The sequence below is a fragment of the Topomyia yanbarensis genome, unplaced genomic scaffold, assembly GCF_030247195.1.
Source record: "Topomyia yanbarensis strain Yona2022 unplaced genomic scaffold, ASM3024719v1 HiC_scaffold_7, whole genome shotgun sequence".
Classification (NCBI taxonomy): Eukaryota; Metazoa; Arthropoda; class Insecta; order Diptera; family Culicidae; genus Topomyia; species Topomyia yanbarensis.
In genome coordinates this window covers 391,176-413,807 of record NW_026683935.1, presented here as the reverse complement: position 1 = coordinate 413,807, position 22,632 = coordinate 391,176, and the positions used below count along the sequence as shown (strand labels likewise).

The 22,632-nt window shown below is 37.4% G+C and overlaps 1 protein-coding gene across 1 annotated transcript in view; it reads right to left on the bottom strand.

The window, feature by feature from the left end:
• LOC131696086 (bumetanide-sensitive sodium-(potassium)-chloride cotransporter-like) overlaps positions 1–10,155 on the bottom strand; it is a 37,399-nt gene extending 27,244 nt beyond the window's left edge. Inside the window, exons 1-2 of the mRNA XM_058984619.1 lie at positions 9,725–10,155; positions 9,333–9,438 (exon numbers count right to left, since the gene is read on the bottom strand). Of these exons, the coding sequence (XP_058840602.1) occupies positions 9,333–9,438; positions 9,725–9,918 (300 nt within the window). The 5' untranslated portion in view covers positions 9,919–10,155. The remainder of the gene's footprint in view (positions 1–9,332; positions 9,439–9,724) is intronic.
• Between the last annotated feature and the right edge of the window lie 12,477 nt (positions 10,156–22,632).

Sequence of the window (22,632 nt, the reverse complement as noted above, 5' to 3'; positions counted from 1 at the left end):
ATGCGATAACCATAGATGGCATAGCTCTAACCAACAGCTCCGAACAGGGTCGTGTGATAATAGGAATAGAATAAAAGTAGATTCAAGACGCTATACGAAGAAAGATAATTAATCACCACATACTGCCAGTATGAACTGATTTTTCGATTACCACTCTAATATCGACAAAAGTTAGCGCTTCCCAATAGCTCTGTCATTACTTTGCACTCTCTTGCGCTGCATCAGTGAGAGATGATCAGTCGATTCACTTCTTTTTCATCAAAATTGAAGAAAAATGAAGGTTGTTTGTGGTCTGTATGGTCATTCAACGTTTACTGTCTGGTGTCGTGAACATTTAGTCAGTGTTATAACATCAACGTGACATGGCTCAGCAGTATAAATGTACTTTCCCTCTTTGTTGTTGTGTTTTTTTTATTAAACATGTCAAAAAGATCCCATAATCCCACCATAATATTTCATTAAACCCGTGTTTTATTTGGTTTTATTATAATTTTTTGATGGACAGTAGTAAACCTGATTATGGTCTTGCCACTTTTCATCCCAATTGTTTAGATCAGCGGTTCTCAACCTTTTTCGTAGCATGGACCCTTGGAAATCGCCCTGGGTTGCTGCGGGCCCCCACGGATGAACATTGATTTTATATGCTATTAATATATTATTTTCCGTTTGTTAGGAAACAAGACTATGCGCTCCGAAAATATACTTCACGGCTTCCTAGGGGTTCGCGGATCTTAGGTTGAGAATTACCCAGACCCAGGAGTTAATTAGACTATTGTAGAGGGTGAATTATGCGGGACAAATTTTACCTTGTTATCCTAGCATTTCCCTCGAATATTTGTCTTTATATATTGTTTCAGTATGTAAGATTGTAAGGAATTGAGATGACTAGACTTACAGGGGGTACATCATGGGGATCAATAAGGAGTACATGGAACGAAAATGGATGAAAACCACTGCACAAGGCAGTGCTTTCTCGCTAATGATTTTTTCATCGTTAAAGAACAACGTATAAAACGTATAAACGGTTCTACTTAATCAGGTGCTAGTGATGATGCTTCCATCTTAGCCAGAATTAGGTTTGTATGTTGTATGTTGTAGTTTGCGTGAGATTATTTGATAATTTACATAGAGAAAGCCAATCTGATCGTGTTTTCACCTCTAGGTGGCATTGTATACATTAATGTTTTCATGACTAAGAAGACTATTCGCGCCAATATTATATTTTCAATGCGGTGAGATAGAAATTTGGTGTCTTCCACAAAGTTGCATAATATGCTTTATTGAGTAATTCGTCTGAAGAAGTCAACGGCCCATCTATCTTTGTCGAAAAGTTAGTGGTGGCGTCCTCTATTTGATGAAATTAGGAACTAATATTTTATGCATCCAAATTTTCGGAACATACATACCTGGGAGGGAGAAACAGACTCAATAAATGTGAATGTCATAGCCAGCCAGAACGAAACTGTCACTCCGAGCCACAAAAAAGTGTTCATCGAGGAAATGAGAGTATTGTTATCATATGCTTGCTTGAAAATGTTTCCGAACGATGAGTTTCCTTGATTTTTTGTCTAGATTGGGTGTAGCAGTAAATATTATTAAAAATTTTCTGTGATTTAATGCCATTTTCAAATTAGCCACATGAATTTTTCGGTAATCCGTGCTGCCATTATCAAATAAATTGTATTTCTATGTATTCAATGATGAATCTAAATTCTGCGTTCAAAAGTTTCGAGCATCGTTTTAAGACAATATTACGATCTTGCTATAATGTAAAATAAACGCTAATTTTATATGAAAATTTCAAATAATATTTGCATTTTAATGAATTAATCAAAATACCAGACAGAACGACAGTTTATGAACATAAAGAGGAAATGGTCACTATAAAAAACAACTGTAGGGGGATTCAACAAAAGCGTCTTTTTCACTTGAATCTTTATAAATCTTAATAAGTCTTTATGGTGTTTGAATTATGTAATTTATCTGTATCGTCGCCTACAAGCTCAATGAACTACGCCTAAAATATATTTTATGCTTGTTATTGAAACCAGTTATGGAAATGAGACGACGCTGTAAATGTTCTCTACTCCAAGAAATGGGAATATAGAATAAAAAAATATGCTGTGACGTGCACGTTTTTTGGTAATTCAAAAATACTTTTTGGTTTAAAATAATTTATATCATCTTTCTATTTAAAACATGTGATAAAAGCTATTTTCATATCTATAGTAAAGACAAATAATAATGGTGTAAATCGTGCGAAGAAAGTTTTAAAAATTTGTGATTTATTTAACAATTTTAGAATGAGTGACGCCTTGCTAGTCAGATTTGACGGTTCTCCAGTTTAAAGTTTCTTTTGAGAGTATACTGAGAAAATGAAAATCATCAACGTAGGCTTATTTGCATGCTAATAAATATAAACAAAGTTTCGAAAAAAATTGGCAAGTTACTTCGACATGAAGTTTGACATCTACTTAATATTTTTAATGTTCGGGTGCTCATGCAGCTTAATCTGATGATCCGAATCATGAAAAAATTCCATTTCCATCTATTAGTTAAAATCTTACACTTCGAAAGTTATTTGCAAAATAACCTTGGCTAAATTTGACAGTTCGACGGTTAAAATTGTTGGATGATGTAAAAAGAAAGGTGGAAACAGTTTTCTGTACTTTATTTAGGTTGACAATATTTTTCAGTAGTAAATAAAGGGCAAATATAAAAACGAAAACATGTTATATCAAACGTTTTTTCGGTTATTTCATTATGTGGATATTTACGTTCCAAGGCTGCAGCCGTACCTATCTACCTATCAAATACCTATGCATTGGTCAACATATCACAAATCAGATAAACATGCCTCTACCGACGAGTTTCCTTATTCAAGGATTCTGTTAGTTAAATTTTTATAAAATAAATTCTATTTTTCAGATTAAATTTAATGTTGTATCGGTTTTTAATAATCAGTGTAAGAAATTTTTTAGGAAACCGTGGTAGAATGAAGGAGAAGAACGGCACAAAAATCCTATTTTAAAAATAGAAGATTAGCCACACGGTCCGAAATTTGTCCCTTTTCACTCGAGTACTGGAAGCAAACTGTCGTCTGACTTTATCTTCAAATTAATGTAAAGGAGAAAAAAACTTTCACTGATTTTATACTGTCCCAAGCTCCTTTCCATCACACGATTGAAGTCATGTGCCGGTAACACGCTTGCATCAATGACACGCAAAAAGAAATTTGCTCATCTATGCGTCGCCCACCTTGATTGATTTTGGCTGTCGAAAGTTTTCTTGCTTCTTGATAAGTGCTATTATTTACACTTCGTGCGTAGTGTCTGTTTCTCCCTCCCAGATACATACTATTTAGCTACATCCAAACATTTTTGGCATAAAAAATAAGTTCGTGCCAAACAAACTCAAATACCACTTCGTTAAAAAAAATCATTATTTTTTCCTATTTAAGACGGATTGCTTTGCAGCTTTCAACAAAGTTTTCTCCTGGTCGTGACAATCTGGTGTATACACACCGTAAAACCCGTTCCAAAAATACCCATATTGATTTGGTTATAGAGAACTCAGCATTTGCCACAACAACCGATTTTAGTCATCTTTTTGAAAACTGAAAAAAATGTGGCGAACATTTCAGTGATCTTCAATTTTTGGATCACAGAATAGAATTCACTTCATACATATTGTACGCATATACTTTTTCGATCGATTTATTTCTTTCTATAACACTAAGCAAATGATCAAAAAAAAATTTAAGTTGGTTTTCACTTGTTCAAAAAATATACAGTTGTAAACCACAACACACGAGTCTGTCGGCAACCGACTACTTTCCTCGCTAATTCGTTTATCCGTCTATTTTATAGGCTATTTTTTCGCTTAACCTTCCGGCAGCAGTCGCGCTAGTGCACTGAGTGCACGCTGCTCTGAAAATCTTGCGAAATCGTCTTAGAGCAGCTGCGGGTGTTCGTTTAGTGAGCCAGTTCCCCGACTTCCGGAGGGTTAATGATTGATTTGGTTGGCCTTTGAGCTTTATCGCGTTTAAATTGTCCCATGCTGATGTGATTGTTTCTCTGAACGCTGCCACTGTCCCATGAAGTATGCCACACTGCTAGGTGGATTAAAATCGTTTTTGCATTAATAATAGCCATTTGAAATCAAAATGTCAAATTTTGAAAACATCTCCACATGATCGCATATATATCCCGTTTTCTATGGGACTAACTTGCGATCATAGGCAGTCCATTGCTTAGAAAATATTATCATGTTCCCTTATATAAACTACCTTAACAATGGAAATATTTGAATCTTCAAAATTTATCTGAAATCAAATAAAAATATGTTTCCAAAGGTTACAACATAATTTATATCTATACGACAAAACACGGCGGGTGACCTAACCTAGTGGTGTAGCTACGTTATAAAACGGAAGTGATGTAACCAAGGGTTAATTTTAAGCATTGGAACCCGCAAGAATTTGGACTTTTTAAAAACTCGAACGCAATCCTAACCCGCCAAAATCTCAAACTCCAAGATCTTTACTCCGAAAAGCTATGCAAATATTTGGCTCTTTATGGAAACTTTATGGAAATATGTGTCGATCATATGTAAACTTTTAAGTGTTACAGGCTACCCAAGTTAAAAAAAGTGAATTTTTGACCATTTTTAAAAGTTATTCATTTTTATTTGATTTTTTTTACAGCAAAACAATTTTTTTCCCGACTTTTTAGAATTTAAGATGGCAGACAATATATTAACGTTAATTTTCAGCCTAATATCAATAACATCAGATGGAAAATGTTGATGTTATGGCGCATTGAGCGAAATTAAAATTTTGTAATTTCAGCAGACCCTGCCATGGTGCGGTGGTTCAGAGGGTGTAGCACTGGTCTCATAAGCCAGTCGTCAAATATTCGAGCCCCTATCGGGAAGGAGTCTCAGTGGAATCGTATCACTAGCCAAATAATGTTCTGTAAACTAAGAATCGGCTGCGAAGCATCCTCTACGGGATTGTACTACCAAGGCTTTGTAATAGCAAGACGTTGACGAAATGTGTATCTAAACAGTTGTATAAATACCTACCACTTTATGAAATTAAAAAGAAATCTTTCTTTTATTATCTATCAATATACCTTTGTGCTATTCACACAATCACAATTCTGGCCGAAAAAATCCTTTTCCCCTTGAATGCATTGTTTTTTTTTTTTTTTTTTGGTTTGCGTTGGATATAGTCTTCTCGAATTTGTATCCAGCAATAGTTACCCATCATGCCTTCGTCCCAGAAGCTCTCATATCGCTTTTCAATTGCGGCAATGTCCTGATCTTTCACCAACCAGATTGTGGAACGATTGTTAAATATGTACTTACCATAGACAAAACAAAACTTTCCCAACGAATATTTGTACATTTTTAAAAAGTTGTACAATGAAAGAAATCCGAAACGAACCAAATGCCGCAGTTGTAAAACGCTGTACAGGGTGGCAAGTGTAATGATACACTCATTTGTGAGCATCTTGTTGCAAAACCACGAGAAATCTGTGTGTAATTTTTACATAAGTAAAATTCCATTGGGGTCCAGTAGTTAATGAAATGTGATATCAGGGTTTTTGGGACGGGGACACTATTGCTGGATGCAAGCTCGAGAAGACTGTACTGAACACAAACGATAACTATCAAGTGTAGAAGATTATTTCTGCCGAAAATATGATTTTGCGAAATATACAAAGTTACAATTTTCTCTCAGTGCTTCATACCATCTAAATTTTTCATCTGATTTTTTGTGACTATTGGCTAAAAAATTATGTAAGAAGATTATCCATCACCTCAGAAACAAAAAGAATTTTCTTCTTTCCTTCACTTGATATAGAAAATTCACTAGAAATATGCAAAATTTGACTATTTTTACTTTGGTCGCTTGTTATCATAACAAATGTACATTTCATATATGCATATTACACATTTTCGGAAAGGGCATATTAATACCTTTCGAGCTATGAGTTGATTGTTTCGGTCGGATCCTTTTTGAACGAGATATTGACAAATAACTAAAAAAGATACACAAAAACAGACCTTCCAAAGAAATCTCGAAAATGCTTCTTTGAAAAAAATGGCCTTTGTTTTCGTATTCAGCGACCCAGACTTAGAAAGCACCTTTCTTCTTAGCTTATCGCGATTACCGTAAAATTTGTAAAATCTGTCACATTAGATTCTCAAAATGTGAAACATTATTTTTTCTGTAATAAAAAAATTAAAAATAATACGAAATACGCAAAAAAAACGTTCCTTGAAAAAAACTTCTTTGAAAGAGAAATTGAGTATGATTTTAGAGTTCATACTCATAGGGACCCAAAATTAATCTAGAAAACACTTTTTCTCGCAACTTAATTTGTCTTGTAAAGTAGCGTAATCTTATTTAAGACCAAAAGAGATATGTGAAAAACAGAACAATTTTCACTCGGTGCTTAATAACATCAACAGTTCTTATCGGATTTTCGTGATCTTAGGCTTAAAATTTACGCGAGTAGTTTGTCTGTCGAATAAGATTTTAAAAGATTTTTTTAGCTGAATTATTTTTTTATGAAAAATCAACGAAAAACGAGTAGTTTTACAAAAAAATAACTTTTTTTGACTTTGGTTGCTATTTATTCTAAGTTGTTGATATTTATTCCAAACATATTATATATTTTGGCATGGGCACATATTACACTGAGATATTGACCAATAACTGCAAAAGTGCTCAAAAACACGTTTTTGAAAAAATCTCAAAAACGATTCTTTGAAAAGAAAAATGAATATGATTTTCATGTTCAGTGACCCAAAATTGACTAAGAAAACACTTTTTTTTCTAAACTTCATGCAATCATCCCAAAATTTGTAAACTAGTGTTATGTGCATTCAGTTGCATCGCGGAGTACTGAAAATTTTCAGTACCGCTTAAAAATTTCGTTTTTCTAAAATTGCGCGATTTCTTTTTAAACCACCTATCACGTGAATAATTTGGACCTTTTAAAAGGCATTCTGAGCACGAACGTGGTCATTTATAATTTCAAAGGAAAGTGTCATTGTTTGGCATCTCTCCTCTACAACTGGGATAGATGCCGCAATACAACTAGATGACTGAGGATGTTTAGCTAAAATGTATTTTATTGGCATCGAAATGCCATTAAATGATCCTATGTGTCAGGTATCTGTCTTATATAATAGTTAATTTGGAGTATCTTTGTCAAAGATGCTATTTATCAATACATATATTTAAGCAGGCGATATATGGCTAAGTAGGGGAAAGTAGTCGGTTGCCGGCACTAGTCGGTTGTCGGCACCCCTACGTAATTTTGACAGAAAGTAGATATGGACATTCAGATAAATATCATTTATGTGTTATATTAGCGCGATCTTTTTGTACCCATTGCAGAAGCAAACGGACTCAAATCATCTGTTCTACAACCAATATCATTTTTGAACAAGTGACACTCTACTTAAAGGTTTTTTTGATGATTTGCTTAGAGTTAGAGAAAGAACTAAATCGATCGCAAAAGAATGCGCATTGAATATTTACGATGTGAATTCCATTTTGTGATTCAACATTGAATGGTACTGAAAAGTTAGCCACATTTTTTTGTTCAGTTTTCAAAAAGGTTACTAAAATCGGTTGTCGGCATCCAAACATGGTCGGTTGTCGGCACCCCATTTTTTGTGGCAAATGCAGAGGTCTCGATAACCTAATCAATACGGGTATTTTTGGTACGGGTTTTACGAATAGATACCAGCGATCGATCTTTGACACCATTCTGAAACCCAGGAAGGCGACTTCCGGTTTAGCGTTTTACATTTACATAAAAAAACCCACCTGGTCGTGTTTTCACCGCAGGGTTGTCCTGTATATACCAGATTGTCACGACCAAAAAAGTAGGTGGGGGTGTAACGGGGTTACCCTGCAGAAACCTCCCTCTTTGGCTTCTATCTGATTTGTCTGAAGCATTGGTAAAAAATGGGCTGCCTGAAGCTCACTCAATTGTAGTGAATGCGATCAGTCAGTGCATTAGCAGTGCGTAATATTCGCAGCAGTTTTTCACATACACAGATTGTGGTTCTGATGAAGAATGATGTTAAAAATGCCTTTGATGGTTGTTGAAATGAATTTCTTTTTCCCTTTGAACCTTCGATGATTTTCATTCAAATTTTTTTCCATTTTTCGTAAATTTTCTTAGGGTTCCGACAACCGACCACATTTTTCAAAATGGTAAAAAATTATCATTTTACGAAATTGTTAATAAATTTTTTCATGTTGACAGAATAAATTAAATTCTTTCAACAGTTATTAGCTAATGCCTCTAGCTTTCCATTGGTATGCATATTCCCATATATTGAACAATTGGAGTAATGTTGTGAGCCACAAACAAAAGTGTGCAGACAACCGAACAACAAAAACTAACAATTTAATAAAATGATTAAAGTAAATAGAAAAACTAATATGAATAAATGCAAAAAAATAAGATAAATATGAATAATATGGGTAAAATTAACCACTTCATGCCCTATAATTTTCTCGCGCATATATAGGATCCCAAAACTTTTTTTCTTAAAAGTGTTATAGTAAAGAAACACGAAAAACTTGTTTTGATCAAGATAAATGCTTCTCTAGCAGTGTTAGAAGATGCTGAATTTTTACATACCAATCCTTAATACACATCTCCTGCAAAATTTTCAATAGTTTCAATGGGCAGAAAAGGTAGTCGAAAGCGGTCGAAATTGATAAGATTTATCAGTCTTAAAAATATTTGAAGGCAACGAAGACATATCAAAATATAATTTTTCACCGATAACTGAAAATGTCTCTGGCAGCATTGCTCCAGTGGAATCCAATCAGAACAATTGCAATAAATTCAGTTCTACGTATATTTCTTGTAACTATTAGCGCTCAAATAAACGGTGATAGTCAGCTATTTGATAGCTATTTGAAAACGTTTTCTATTGAATGGCCTAATACACAGACAGAACGTTATTAACCCTAGAACGTTGCACTGGGCTACAAATGTACCACCCTTTACCTTTAGCGTTACCTTCTAAAGAGGAAGTGTTTTTTGTTTGGATGGTTTAACTCTAATGATGCGTTTAAAAATCAGCTAGGGAAATTTCGGGATAGAATCCGCACATTTCCCAAAATAAATCCTGCATCAAAGTGAATAAAATAATATATGGTTAAATCATTTTTATCAATTGTGATAAGTATTTAAAATACACTGATATGTTCTTTGTCATAAAAAAAGCATCCTACTACAATGCATTTTAAATATTAGGTATGTGTTCCATGCTGACATTTCAGACTTTACCTGTTTTTCGTCGGCTGCATCGCTGTCTCCCCGTAATTCACCTATCGATGGTCGTTTGTTTTTTCGCGTTGATGTTCGGTAGTGATCCAGCCGCGGAAGTGGATCCCTGAAATCGAATATTCACTATAAGATGGCGTTTTTTATGTCGTCGTGCGAAAAATAAGACGATGTAAATTCACATACTAATTGTTTGGTTGATTAGCGTAGTGCTATCTATCACTTCGTTTTCCGCTGAGTAACACAATAGGTCGCTAATATCATAGTATAACAGACACACATATAATCACATACATAATACTTTCTAGCATATCTACAAATCACCATGCGGCATCATCATCACCACAATCATTATCATCGCCTGTGCACTATTCCAAAAAACCAACATAGTTTACCTCGTTATTCCCATTATGCTGACACGTCGATGGGCAGGTGAATCGATGCCATCGTTGCTATTGTGGTTATTTAGCTCGGTTACGGTCACCCGAACCGAATCATCGAGCTGCCGGAATGTGGTTGGAACTGGACTTTTCCGACCGTGACCATTCACCGGTAGCATTGTCTGTACGGTAAACCGATTGTGTACCATTGTGCCAGATTAAACGATAATTAGATTAGGATCAATGTTTTTGTTCCACTCAACCGCCGATCAGTGTTTGCCAAAGCCACTATCGTTGCATATTTTATCGATATCACATGATCTTTTCCTATCACAGCCGGGGCAATCTGCTTCGATGCAGATTATCGGTACGATGTTTTTTGTGCACAAAATTCGGAGAATATTCACTAACGAAAACCGAGCGCAATATAACCGCGTTGCCGCTCGGAATTGGAAAAACTGCAGACCGGGCGGTCAGGACGATCTCGCTTTTATACCTTATTCCAACTGGACCATTTTTTGATAGTTTAATCGACAGACCATGAGCGTGCAGCTGATCGGCTCTCTCGCGCCGGGTGCTAAAATATCCGAATCGATTTCGTGAAGCATACGCGAGAACCGCTTACATCGCGCCCTGTAGCAGGCAGATTACAGCGGTTTTGATGGATTCACATCAGTATAAACGTGTGCTCTTCTTCTTAGAATTTATCTGTTTACTAGCATCGATGGAATCTGGAGTATGGGTTGGCTGTTGCCCTCTGAGACACGCCACAGTCACGACCACTTGCATAAGTATTTCGAAAATCTTCGGTTGTGTTAATTGCTGTTTTTTTTATTTATGCGGGTGTATTTAAAAAAATCAATCTACTCCTACATTGTATTCAGAGCATTGAATGGAAGAAATTGAGTTCACCTATTGGCGGATTTTTGGGATGCAGTTTTGTTATTATTGTCTGAACAAATTTTTCGTTCTTTCCTATCCGTTTAAATATTTCATTCTGGTGAATGTTATCAAATGTTTATTTCATTTAATGTGACCGGGCGAAAGCCCCCAATAAACAAAATTACAAATTAATGTGACCATTGAATACTGTAATTTGAATGATTTGTCTACGAGTTTACCGTTGTTAGAAACAAACTATTTTGACATACACAGAGCCAATATACAAAATTGAATTTCGAATTTATATTGTCATACAGTAAAGATTGGAAAATATTCGAACAAAATCCCAAAAGTTGGTAAAATTTTATGAAAATTCTACCTTAGAGTAGTGATTGCTGTATCCATATTTTATGAGTTTTTGCTTTTCTCGTTGAGTCAGCACGCTATCCAACCCTCGTTGCGTAACCGGTCGCCAACGTTGGAACCCGTCGAAACGCGAACCGATCCGGAGATGCCGAAACGTGACTCACATCCTTTCACAGCCACCCTCGCAGGATTTTTAACCAACGTGAAGCTGCTTGTTGGTGTTGTTAATTGAGTGCTCGGTTCTACGCTGCGCTTGAGCTCCGGCAGAATTAGTGTATCTGTCTTTGGCTTATAGTTGTCCTTTGGCCCGTTGGCCCCTTGGCTCCCCTGTGTACGTGGAGTCAGCACACTATTCAACCCTCACTGCGTAACCGGTCGACCTCAGGACCGTCGCCACCGTCGGAACTCGTCGAACTTTTGGAAAGACCTGGGGTCTCAAACCTAAATACTGTCAATGCTGTCATACGGATGCCTTGTGTGGTGGCAGAGGGGAGAGGTGATGACAATCCAGTCAAAGCTAAACCATCTGCAAAGAATGGCGCTCATGGCGTTGAGTGGTGCTTTCATCACAACTCCGACTGCTGCTCTTGAGGCACTTCTAAATATCAAACCATTACACATACACCCCAAACAAGAAGCGCTATCATGTGCATACAGATTGTGGTCACAAATGGTTACATGGGGTGAAGATATTCTTGCTCCATGCAATATTACACTCACATGTAGTTTTTCTTACAGGATATTCCATGTGAAGATTCCCTCTCGAGAGGAGTGGTTGTCTGACTATATGAAGAGACAACAACAAACGCAAGTGGTCTGTTACACTGACGGTTTTCTGATGGAAGGACGTGTTGGTGCTGGTGTCTACAGTCGTGAAATAAGATTGGAACAATCTCACTCGCTAGGTAGATACTGTACTGTATTACAAGCAGAAATATTCGCGATTATGTGCGGGGTACAATCGGCCCTTCAGCAGAGCTTGTCCGGCAAAGTTATGAACTTATGCTCCGATAGTCAGGCTGCAATCAAGGCCCTTAGCTCAGACAAATCACAGTCCAAGCTGATGATCACGTGCCGAACCCAAATCGAATAACTAAGCATTGTCAACACTATCGTGTCTGGGTACCCGGACATTCCAGTATCACTGGAAATGAATGGGCTGACGAATTGGCAAGGGCAGGTGCAGTTATTGACTTCGTTGGTGCTGAGCCCGCCCTGCCAATGTCGACAAGTAAGGGAAAAAAATATGGTCTTGGGTTTTGTCCGACCACCGTAGTTATTGGAGAAATCTACAAACGTGTCGCCAAACAAGGGCGTTTCTAATCGTGCCCAGTGATTTCAAAAAATATCCTGCATATTTCGAAACTCCACTGCGGCATGCATACCTAGACTTTAACCAGCCACTGCAAACTCAATTATGACATGGCAACTATTCAGCGCGCTGAGTTTTTTTCATGTAATCTTTGTGAATCCGACTATGAAACCTCTTATCAGCTGATATGCAATTGCCCAGCAGTAGCACAATTGCGAATTCGAGTTTTCGGCCGTTTTTACATAGACGAAACCGTGTTTGGACGACTGAATCTTAGAGATATACTAAAGTTTCTTATCCAATGTGGTAAAGAGCTTTATACTTACTTGCAGGCGAACTTGAAAATTTAATTTACCTGATGTTCGTTTTCGTGATGTTATTTTTTCTTCCCATCCAATTCTACTTCCTCCCTCCTTTTCTTTCCTCTTGCTCAGGAAATGATGAGATGACACGGCAAGGTACAAATCACCGACTACATACGGGGAAAGCAATTGTAGCAATAAGGCCCGCTGTGGAAAATGCGGGGAGAATCATCTAGACGATTCGTGCAGTAAAAAAGCCGAAAAGTGTCCTTACTATGCAGAGAGTCTGCAACTCATCGAACGAGGTCACGGATTTGATCACTGTTCTACAGAGGAATTGCAGAAGTATCATCCCGCAAATCGATTCCTTCAAAATTTTAATAAATAGTTTAAGTTGCGATGCATTTGTATTATGTGAAACTTGGTTAACTTCTGATATAGATCTCAACTTCCACGACTTTAATATAATTCGCCTGGATCGAGACACCCCCTATGGAGGAGTGCTTTTGGGGATCAAAAAGTGCTATTCCTTCTACAGAATTAACTTTCCCTCGATAACAGGTATTGAAGTTGTCGCTTGCCAAGTAACAACTAAAGGCAAAGGCCTTTGCATAGCTTTTATATATTTCCCCCGCAACACTGTGGTTGGGCACCGACAGGTACAAGACATCTTAGAATCCATACCCACACCACGACATGTTTTCGGAGACTTTAACTCTCACGGTAAATCATGGGGTTGCCTCTATGATGATAACCGGTCTTCCTTAATCCACGATCTTTGCGATAATTTCAATTTGACAATTTTAAACACGGGTGAAATGATACGGATTCTTGCTCCTCCAGCGCGCCCGAGCGCCTTAGACTTGTCCCTCTGCTCAACATCGCTGCGGTTAAATTGCACGTGGAAGGTAATCCCTGATCCCCACGGCAGCGACCATCTGCCGATCGTAGTCTCAATGAAGGCCATTGAAATCAATAAATTTTTCATATGAACTCACACGGAATATCGATCGGAAGAGCTATGCTGCCGCGATATCCGACAACATCGAAGCTACCCAAGAACTTCCTCCTAAGGAAGAGTACAGCTTTTTGGCTGGTTTGATTCTCGACAGCGCGAATCAAGCTCAGACTAAGCCAGTACCCGCGCCGTGTGAAAAACATACAAAAACGTTCTCCTAGTTCGTGGTGGGACAAATAGTGCTCAGACGTGTACGCGGAGAAGGCTGCCGCATATAAGACCTTCCGGGACGACGGGCTACCCGCTAGCTATCAATAAGCGACGTTAGAAACGTGAATGAAGAGTTTGATGAAAGCCAAGAAACGTAGTTACTGGCGTCGGTTCGTTGACGGACTAACGAGGGCGTGGAATATCAAACCGTTCGATACTCGATTTCGCCAAGAAGGTATGTCTTGATTCCGCCCCGGTACATAAGATCTACCGCGCCGCGTCCCCCCACGATAGCGCGAAAAAACACCTTTTTTGATGCTGGAGTTCTTACTTGCTCTCTTGTCGTGTAACAATAAAGCTCCAGGGCCAGACAGAATCAAATTCAACTTGTTGAAGAATCTGCCAGACTCTGCCAAGAGACGTTTGTTGAATTTATTTAATAAGTTTCTTGAGGATAATATTATCCCACCCGATTGGAGACAAGTAAAGATCATCGCAATCCAAAAACCAGTAAAACCAGACTCCGACCACAATTCGTATCGACCGATCGCTATGCTGCCCTGTATCCGGAAGTTGTTCGAGAAAATGATCCTGTCCCGCCTCGACAATTGGGTTGAAGTAAATGGCTTACTGCCAGTTACACAATTTGGCTTTCGCAAAGACAAAGGGACGAACGATTGTCTTGCGTTGCTCTCAACTGAAATTCAAATGGCCTATGCTAGCAAAGAGCAGATAGCATCAATGTTCTTAGATATAAAGGGGGCTTTTGATTCAGTTTCTATCAACATTCTTTCAGAGAAGCTGCGCCAGCAGCTTTAAACGACTTTAAACAACTTTTTACTAAACTTGTTGTCCGAAAAGCACATGCATTTTTCGCATGGCGTTTTATCGACATCACGAAGTAGTTACAAGGGTCTACCCCAGGGCTCATGTCTGAGCCTTCTGTTATACAATTTCTATGTCAACGACATTGATGAATGTCTTGACAATTCTTGCACGTTAAGGCGATTTGCAGACGATGGCGTGATTTCTGTAACAGAACCCACAGCTGTCAATTTGCAAAGACCGTTACAAAATACCTTGGGCCAGCGGTTCTCAACCTTTTTCGTTCCACGGACCCCTTCGTGATTGTTCAGGGTTGCTGTGGACCCCCGCGGCTTAACATTCATTTTGTGTACCATAGAAATATTATTTTCAGTCTGTTACAAAAAAGGCCCTTTCGAGATAAATAATTTTCTTCGCGGACCCCTGGTAGCTACTTCGCGGTCCCCTGGGGGTCCGCGGACCCTAGGTTGAGAATCGCGCTTTGGACAATTTGTCTACTTGGGCTATTAAGTAGGTATCGAATTCTCCATGGAGAAAACTGAGCTAGTTGTATTTTCTAGAAAGCGTGAACCAGCACAATTACAGCTTCTATTAATTGGTCAAACTATAGCTAAGGTCTTCACAGTGAAATATCTAGGGGTCTGGTGGTGAAGTACTTGGGGATGCCACATTAGGTATCTGAAACAGAAATGTCAACAAAGGATCAACTTTCTTCGTACAATAACCGGAACATGGCGAGGTGCCCACCAAGGAGACCTAATTAGGTTGTATCAAACAACGATACTGTCGGTAATGGAATACAGATGCTTCTGCTTTCGCTCCGCCCACGAACATACATTTCATAAAACTCGAAAGAATTCAGTATCGTTGTTTGCGTATCGCCTTGGGGTGCATGCAGTCGACCCATACTATGAGTCTCGAAGTCCTGTCGAGCGTTCTCCCGCTGAAAACTCTATATTGGGAACTCTCATATTGATTACTCATTCGATGCGATATCTTGAACCTGGTGGTGGTTGAAAATTTCGAAAGGTTTGTTGAGCTTAATTCTCAGACCCGTTTCATGTCCCTGTTCTTTGACTACATGGCGCAGAATATTAATCCTTCTTCTTACAATCCTAACCGTGTGCATTTCATAAATACTTCTGAATCTACTGTTTTCTTCTACACATTCAAGAAAGACGAGATTTGTGGAATTCCGGACCACATACGCCCACAAGATGTTCCAAACATTTTTTATAATGAATTCCGCGAAGTCGACTGCTCTAAGATGTTTTATACTACGGATCAAACCTCGAAGGGTCCACTGGCTACGGTATTTTCAATCAAAAGTTCACCGCCTTCTACAAACTTAGTGACCCTGCTTCTGGTTACCCCGCATAACTAGCTGATATTCAGAATACCCTTGAAGTCATTGACACATTACCCGCAGACCATTACTTCATCGTTTCGGATAGCCTCAGTTCCATTGACGCTATTCGCTCGATGAAACATGGAAAGCACTCCTCGTATTTTTTGGGGAAAATACGGGAGCTACTGCGTGCTTTATCTAACAAATCTTTTCAGATTACCTTGGTGTGGGTTCCTTCTCATTGCTCTATTCCGGGCAATAAGAAGGCGGACTCCTTAGCTAAGGTGGGTCCCTAGAAGGTGACGTTTATGAAAGACCAATTTTCTTCAGCAAATTTTTCAGTGCCCTCGAGAGTTGGCAAAACTCGTGGAGCAATAGGGAGCTAGGAAGGTGGCTACATTCGATAGTCCCCTAGGTATCGACGAAACCTTGGTTCAAGGGGATGGATGTGGGTCGTGACTTCATTCGTGTGATGTTCGACTCATGGCAAACTATTACACGCTCGATGCACATCTCCGGCGTATTGGGCTCGTGGATAGTGGTATCTGCGCTAGTGGCGACGGCTATCACGACATCGAGCACATTGTCTGGGCGTGCACCGAGTACAGTTCTGCCAGGTCTCGGCTAATGGATACCCAGCGGGCCCGAGGAAGACCAACCATCGGTTCGAGATGTGCTGGAAAGCCGCGATCTCCTCTATATGTCCCTCGTTTACACCTTTGTAAAAACCATCAATATACAAATTTAACTGCCCCTTCTTATTTCTTATCATTCTTAGAAACGCTCTCTTTCACCGGTACCGTATATCCCACGAAGGTTTGATGCGACTCCAAGGCGACACAAAACATCTCTGTCGAATGAGCCAACAAACACGGGACCTACAGCACGAATATCACACACGCAACTCGAAGTGTTGCCGATCCACATTCGAACCGTACTACGAAATCGAAACCTCTGCCGTCTTGAGGAGGACCACCCAGCGTCCCGGTACATGATTCTTTCTGATGAAGGCAACCCGAGTCTGTAATCTATGCCGTTGATCTTCCGATGCCTGAAACTGAAAGTGTATAATTTTCTCCCCCTATCATTTTTGTCCACCTTCTCTCCTCTGACTCTTATACATAGAAGTATAACCCCTCCGCCACAAATATCTTTCCGAAACATTTAGCTCTTCCTGTCTCTTCTAGTTTTAACTATTATAATACATAATCTCGTTGAAAATGCCCGACTCTACTACCACATAAAACTAACTCTAATTCATCTCCCCGAATCTTCACAAAATTCAATCACGCCCTTTAGTTATTCCTACTTTTAAGATAGTTGTAAATTTTTTGTTAAAATTTATTTGCTCCAATAATCTCCCTGCTTAAATGTCAAACCATATTGCCATAAAAACTAAATGACCCCCTAATCTTACGAAAATTAAATTACCCCCTTGTTAATATGTATAAGATAGCTATAAAATCTCCTTAGTTTCATTAAAAAAATGTAATCCCCTAGTTTAAAGTAATTTAAAATGTAAAACAAAGCAAAACAAAATTGGCACCTTTAAGCTAACGCAAACGTGCCTTATCAAATTAACGTATTGAATAAAAAAATCGGATTTTCATATGAGGCTGACAAAATTGGTCAATAAGTTATTGTATTGATAACAAAAATCGCCAATCAGTGGAAATGAAAATGAGCATGATGACCGTACAATTCGTAGTTGGTAGTCCGTGATTCACCTAAACAAGCTAAATTGCACAGAAAATCAACGAATGGGGTTTGGGAGTAGCAATCCATCGTCAATGTGCAACTTTCGAGAGTTCTATACATTGGTAACGGCACCGGCTACGTCGGGAAGGAATAGAATCTTAATGTAACAAACCGTGTTATAGAGACTGTTTATACCTATGCATCTCGACGTTTATCACAGGAAAGAGTTTTTTAGTGGAACGGGTTCAAGAAATACACAAATCGGCTGCCGAGAGTTTATAATAGATTATTCGTTTTTTTTAATTAATTCGGAAATGTTGCAAAAACTTTATAACTTCAACTTCGAACAACCGACTGTAGAAGGTGTTATTTAAGTTCAATTCAATCAATCGGTATGTGAACGATTTTACTATTCGTTGTTACTTTATTTCGGTGAAACACGACATTCCATGAATAATATAATGTAACGAAAAACGAATACCTTTACTGTTTCTTTATCCAAAAAACGCTTTTAATCCACCTAACAGTGTGATGAGACATTTCTTATAACTCTTATCACTCTCTTCGGATATTATATCGTTTGAGAACATTTAGAGCTAATGCTTCGTGATGTTTTTGATAACACATACTACATGGGATAGTGGCAGGGCTCAGAGAATTGCTCAAATCAGCATAGGACACCATCAGTGCTAGAAATCTCAAACCAAATCAATGGGAAGGCGAAAAAATGGCCCATAAAATAGACATACAAACGAATTATTGCTAATGCTCTGTTAATAAAATATCTAAATTCCTCAATCAATGCATTGTGGTGGGAAAACTGAATTTTCCTAAAGGGGTTATATATTGTACTGAGCCAAAAAAATCGATTTTTTTATTGTTTTGAAGTTTATACTTTACTCAAATTTCCAACGCGACTGAGAACTAAGAAATCTACGCTTTTTCTTGAGAAGGGCGATACTAGCAGTGATACCATTCAAAGAAAATCAACAGTGAATATTTCCAGACTTGGTTTTATTTCCTATTTAGGAGCTATTGTGTTTTTTTTACATTTTTGATTGCATGATTCAGTGATCGAAACCCAAAACTTTATAAAGTATTTGAAATTAATAAATTAAAATTTGTTTTTGCTATTCAAATTGACAAAATGATAGTATTGTCCCTTTGGCGATTGTTTACCTTTTCAGTCCCACCTATCCGCATTGAAGTATCGCCCTTACGTTTTTTTACAATAACTAACGTTTTACACCACCGATTTCGTCCGGGTTTTTTCAATAGCGATCATTGTTACTATTTACAGCTGGTATCAGCTTAATTTTCCTAAAAAATACGAAAAAAACAGTTTCGCCCGAAAACTGCTAGCAAAAAAAGTATCGCTCTGTTTGTTTGCATGGAGCGTGGAGGGCGAAACTTTAAATAAACAAACAAAACACAGTTTCGCCCGTTGTATTTTTTGCTGTAGTTTAAGAAAGCAATATGGTAGAATCCAAATTTTTAGGTTAATTTGTTGCGTTTCAAAGCCCTCATTCGCATGTATGAAAAAAGCCTTATGTTTACAATTGTAAGTATCGCCCTTTTCACAAAAAAGCGTTGAAATGAAATCGCAGCTTCTGATATCACGCTATCTCTGAAGTGCATGCGTGCATACTTCCAAATTTTACTTCGACATCGACTTTTTCTAAAGGTGACTTCCTTGATTTGGTCACTATTTATTAAAAAATCGCGGTTAAATATAAAATAAAACTATTAAAAAATTTAAAATAGTTTATAATTTTCACAAACTTATTAGGAAAAATTGCTTTCGTAATATTGTGTAGGAAAAAAGCTGAAAATTTAAGTTTTTCTTTTTCTGCAACATATAAACCCTTAAGTATACCAATTAATTGGTATACGAATTGGAATAGGTTCGCCAAATTTTGGAAGAAGTCTATAGTCCCTTGAAAACTACCTAAAAATTGTTGTAGTTCGAAGCAATAAAAAATCCCCAAAAATAAAATGCACCTATTAATGTGAAACACAGTGAATAATACATACAATAAAGACCCATTTTTATCAATCTCATGGTGTATTTTAGGCTGACAAAATGGGGACATTGACTAAATCGGGCTTTTTTTTCTTTATAATAAACTGAAGCTGTTAAAATATTCTTCCCGTCCCTTGATGTAGTCTGATAACTATTTCTGATTATGATGAACTTTTTATTTTTGCGTATTTCCATCTTCATGATAAGGAAATCATGCTCAAGAAAGGATTTACTCGAATTCAGTCTTGTTCGTCTGCTAGAGCCCATCAAACATATGTTCATATTTGGCTGATAAAATCGGGGTTTCAATGTATTATAATAGATATTCAGCATTCGAAGAAGTTTCTTGTGAACGAGTGTAGAACGACTTTGTTTCTACTTACTTGAAGTCAGCGGCGTAGCCAGAAATTCGGTTTGGTGAGTGTTTGGTGAAAATCGATCTTACTGTCCAAACGGCATAATTCCGAAACCATAATTTTTGAAGTTTTAAAATTATGCAGAATTATTTTTCAGACAATAGTAACAGAGTTCGTGTCTTTAGCGAATTTGTTGAGTCTTTATTGTGGTCATGAATGTTAACCTGAGAAAATTCACCATAAATACTTCTTGGACGATATACCGTCAGAATTATTTTATCAAATGAAGCGCTGTTTAACGATTGTAAAACTCATCGAAAATACTAAACCTCCGAGATTGGCGGTTTCAGAATGATGCTATCCTTAAATTACCGTTTTTGAGCATTTGACCTATACATATAATTGGCCATACAACAAAAATCAAATGCTCATCAAAATCGATCAGGACCTGCTAGAGTCGCATGGAAATCGTCATTTTTCATAAATTTCTCTCTACATTCGGAAAGCGTTATCCTTGTTATTAATCATATTACGTTTTCGTCTCAACTCGACGCATTCCCAAAATAAAAACCTGTTTTAATCCACCTAGTGGTGCTATTGTGCTTTTCTCATTTGTCCAGACTACGATTTCATGGCTGGTTATGTTCAATACAATGGTGGAAATGAATAGTACATGTTCAGTACGATTTGCACATACATACAATGGATCAACAGCCACGATCTTGAGATACTATGTGATACTGAAACCTCGCTTGAAACCAGCGGCGGATCATGGAGAAAGATCCGGGAGGTCCGGGTCCTGCCGAAAATTTTCAACTTGTTAAGAAATTTTAAACTAGTTTTAATTTTAAAGTAGCAAACGCTCACTGCATACTCGCTCCGGGCTGGTATGATTGACGATTTTTAGAGTGATTGCATAACCTTTCTATATGAGAAATGCAAAAATGTGCAAAAGTCCAAAAAAGTCAATTTTTGTCAAACATTATTTTTTTCGAGTTTACATCAAATCTCAATGTTTCATGCATTTTAAAGTCCTTTGGCATCAAAAATACAAATTTGATTTTGCAAATGTTTCATTTCAGTTTATATGGGAATTTGATGTGTGATTGCACTCTTCAACTCGTAACTCTGGAACCGGAAGTCCAATCAATAAAAAAAAATCAATTGCAGCCGATGGGAAGGTTGTACCTTTAATGTGAGACTAACTTTGTGCAAATCGGTCCAGCCATCTCTGAGAAACCGAGGTCACATTTTTTTCCATATACACATATACACACACATACATACACACAGACATTTTCCGATCTCGACGAACTGAGTCGATTGGCATATGACACTTCGCCCTCCGGGTCGGGATTAGATTGACGAATTTTAGAGTGTATGAGAAAGGCAAAAACATTTTTAGCAAATGTTGAAAGTTATGCATTTTTTGGTGAGCAGTTCTATGTTTCATAGACATTAAATCAATTTTAACTTCGCTTCCTATTAAATAAAGACCCTTATTACAGTACATCTCTACAAAAGCGAGCTCAATTTGAAAAGAAATCTGAGGATTATGATTGATTACAGAACTCTGGAATTTTCTATTGGAATGTTTTCAGGCAGGAATTTGATATTGATGCTATTAGACAACTGTGAAATCAAGACCAATAGATCAGTTACATATCAGGACCCCATTGCGACAATTTATCAAAAGTCCTCATGATGTTTACAACAACAGGTTATCAATCTACGGATCAGATAATTGTTATTGTAATATTGAATTAAATCAGTCTGCATCAATAAATTTTCAACTTCAATCCATTATTTTTTTATGGTTGTGGTGAGGGGGGGGGAGAAGGGTTGTATGGTGTTAAACCCCAAAACCTTCTCTTGGCTACGCCGTTGCTTGGAATTATTTATTTCGCTTTTCATGTTCCGATATGTTCCAGATCGATCCGATGGTTATAAGTTAGAAAAATTGCAGTCAGAAGGTTCGTTCAAATGAACATTTTTGCACTGATAAGTTATCAAGTTCCTTCCAGACAACTTGGAAGTGTTCGGTGATTATTTCTAGCGGTTGTAGATAGAAAAATGAAATACAAAATTCGTTTTATCGTAATGATGTTTGGCTTATTTCAATGGATTATTACTATATTGAACAATGAATAGGCGACAAAAGGTAATCCACAAACAACAAGCCATAACTTTTAAAGTATTCAAAATAGATATTTGAAGTTTTCAGTAAAGTTATTTGCAAAAGCAAGAGCTACAAATTTGCTGAAGGCATCATTTCGATATAATCACTTCCAAGAAAATTTATGAAAATATCTCACTCATAGGGAGATTAATCAGCAAAAGCACTATACCAAAAGAAAGGGCATATTGCCTCCATTAAATTCTCCGAAGATACTATTGACCTAAAATAAGCCGTTTTGGCGTTAATAATAGATTACATGTTTTTGGTCATATTTCTGGCAATGGGAAATGATAAAAATCTTTCGTCCGCATTTAATGTTAAATATCTCTTTTGATAATAGTCCGATTTCAACAATCTATAGCTTGTTCGAAAGGTGTTCGTTAAAGCTGTCTAAAAACATATAAATTGTTAATCTATATTGTCAATTTCGGCAGATAATTCAAAAAAACTGCAAAAAACGCCAT